Raw genomic sequence first — 2,513 nt, 5'->3', positions numbered from 1 at the left:
AAAAAAAAAAAAAAAAGAAGAAGTTTGAGCTTTCTGTGAGCTACCTAAAGTGACACAGTGAAGTGGCTCAGAGAAATTAAGGTATTTTCCCACTCCGCTTGTCAAGTGGTGGCAGTAGGATTTGATGCCAGGGTGTTCTCACTTCAATCAGCTGAATTGCATCCTACTGAGGGTTAATGGAATGTGCTTGAAATTGTCCTTGAAATTCCATCAGGAGTCTCTCTCTCCTGAGAGACTGACGTACAAGCTACCAGGGAGTCCAGTAGATTCGGGTTTTCTCCAGTGTATCTTTGTTTGAACACCAAAAGAAATAGTTTGCTCAGTGTTAGGGACCACTATGTGTCCAAAATCTGTGCTGAGTCTTTTTATACCAGAATCCTACCTAGCACAGAGAGGTGCCCACATGGTAGTAAGTATTTGGGTCACTCCCATCTCATGCTCACTCTAAGACAAGTGTACAGCTGCTTACACCATCAAAAGTGGTTTCCGTCCCCCATTTCTTCCTTCTTTCCTACCCATATAATATGAGATTTATGTACATAGGAGCACACATAAGTGAAAAATATATAGGAGACAAAATCCACTGTATGCCATGCTGCTCAGCAGGTGTATACTATCCTGATTGTAGCATAACCAAAGATTTTAAAGCAAATTGAGTAGCAATCCATCCCAAAAGTTACATGATTTAGGAAAGGAAGACTGGGCCATTTTCCCTTACCGAGGAAGTCTTTGTTGGTTTGGGCATTGCCTCTTCTCTGTGCACTGGGTGTTCTTGAATGCAATTTCCTAGTCTTAGAAGTCTGAAAATAATTTCAGGTCCTTGCCACAAGCATCCTCATGTTTCCAAAGTCCATGTGCATAGCCAGGGCTATTCCTCAGCTTCTACCTCTCCCACAGCTACTAGCTGCTCACTCTTTCTTGCATTTTTCCCCCCTAGGTGCTCTGGCCTCCAAGAGCAAGAAGCCATGTGTTCAGTACCTGCCCCCTGAGAAGCCCTGTGACAGCCCTGCCTCCTCCCATGGCAGCATGCTGGACTCCCCTGCCACCCCGTCTGCGGCCTTGGCGTCCCCAGCTGCCCCTGCTGCCACCCACTCGGAGCAAGCCCAGCCCCTCTCCCTCACCACCAAGCCGGAGACTCGGGCCCAGCTGGCCCTCCACTCGACTGCCTTCCTGTCGGCCAAGGCTGCAGCCACCTCCTCTGGCCAGATGGGCAGCCAGCCTCCCCTCCTGTCCCGGCCACTCCCCATCGGGTCCATGCCCACAGCTCTGCTGACCTCTCCCCCGTCCTTCCCAGCCACGCTCCATGCCCACCAGGCCCTGCCAGTGCTACAGGCCCAGCCTCTTTCCCTGGTCACCAAGTCTGCCCACTAAGCCACCCCTGACCCAGGCAGGCTGTCACGTGACTCATCGAGTAGAAATGATTCAGAAGAAACAAAAAAGGAAACTTTATTGGTCAATATTTGACCACTCTGGACTGTTCTGTAAAGTGACTGGTAACAACAGCACTTTACATTTTGTAGATGTAACCAGTAGCTGATCTTAAGGCTTTTTTAAAAAACAAAACAAAACAACAAAAAAAAATCTTCAAAGAAAGAACTGAAAAGTAGTGTGCTATTCATCCCGTATGTGCTGTGGTGGATGGACCTGGGCAGAAGATGCCTTTCTCTCTACCTCTCTCTGCCTCTTCTCTTCTCACTGTCCCTGCCTGCCTCAGCTTCCCCCACTCAGTCTGCATGTTTGCCATTGCTGTGATTTCCAGCCAGGGACCTCTACATCCATAGCCAGTCCTGGACATGTCCTGTTACCCACCATCTGCTCAACACCATGGGTTCTTCCCCTTCAACTGTTTTGTCCTCTGCCCAGTGGAAGGCCATCACCATGTGAGAAGACATCTTGGCCTGATTTAATGCCACCAGCATCCCCTCTCCTTCAGTGGGCCCAAACCCACCAGCCCCTAACTTCCGGTGGAGAATGTGGTCCTCCGAAATGGTTCACTCCCACATTTAAAGGGACTCAAGGTGCCTGACACTTCCCAGTGAAGAAGTCTATTTTCTTTTTCCTCCTTGCCAGTGGAGACCGTCCCCTCATAGTCCCAGAGTGGCAGATAGGACCAGGCTCCACAGTCTGGCTCTTGTCACCTGGGTCAGTGCCAGCACAATCTGCCAAAGTTCTAAAGACCCTCTTCCCTCCCCATCACCTCACATGCTTCTTCTGTGTGTATTTCTTTTTGTTTTTATGATTTTTAACTCCCAGTTGTTTATTTTCACAAAAGAAAATAAAATTGCAGTTGCAAGACCTTTTCTGATTGTTTCTTTAATTCTTTTGTTAAATCAAACCACATTTTTCATGTCAAGCCCAATGTTAGATTTTTGCAAACAAGCTAAGGAAGAGGACTGCCCCTCGTTGGAGAGGAATATAAAACATGTTTGACACAGCAAGAAAACTCGGCTCGGCGCCTGTGGCTCAAGCGGCTAAGGCGCCAGCCACATACACCTAAGGTGGCGGGTTCGAAT

At 48.4% G+C, this 2,513-nt stretch overlaps 1 protein-coding gene across 1 annotated transcript in view; it reads left to right on the top strand.

The window, feature by feature from the left end:
• TCF7L1 (transcription factor 7 like 1) overlaps nt 1-2,300 on the top strand; it is a 173,009-nt gene extending 170,709 nt beyond the window's left edge. Inside the window, exon 12 of the mRNA XM_012810999.2 lies at nt 938-2,300. Coding sequence (XP_012666453.2) covers nt 938-1,371 — 434 coding nt within the window. The 3' untranslated portion in view covers nt 1,372-2,300. The remainder of the gene's footprint in view (nt 1-937) is intronic.
• The last annotated feature ends 213 nt before the right edge of the window (nt 2,301-2,513 follow it).

This window comes from Otolemur garnettii, unplaced genomic scaffold (genome assembly GCF_000181295.1).
Source record: "Otolemur garnettii isolate 467f Iridium unplaced genomic scaffold, OtoGar3 scaffold00147, whole genome shotgun sequence".
In the NCBI taxonomy this organism is placed as follows: domain Eukaryota; kingdom Metazoa; phylum Chordata; class Mammalia; order Primates; family Galagidae; genus Otolemur; species Otolemur garnettii.
The sequence above is the reverse complement of the archived record's forward strand: the minus strand, read 5'-3'. Positions and strand labels throughout refer to the sequence as shown.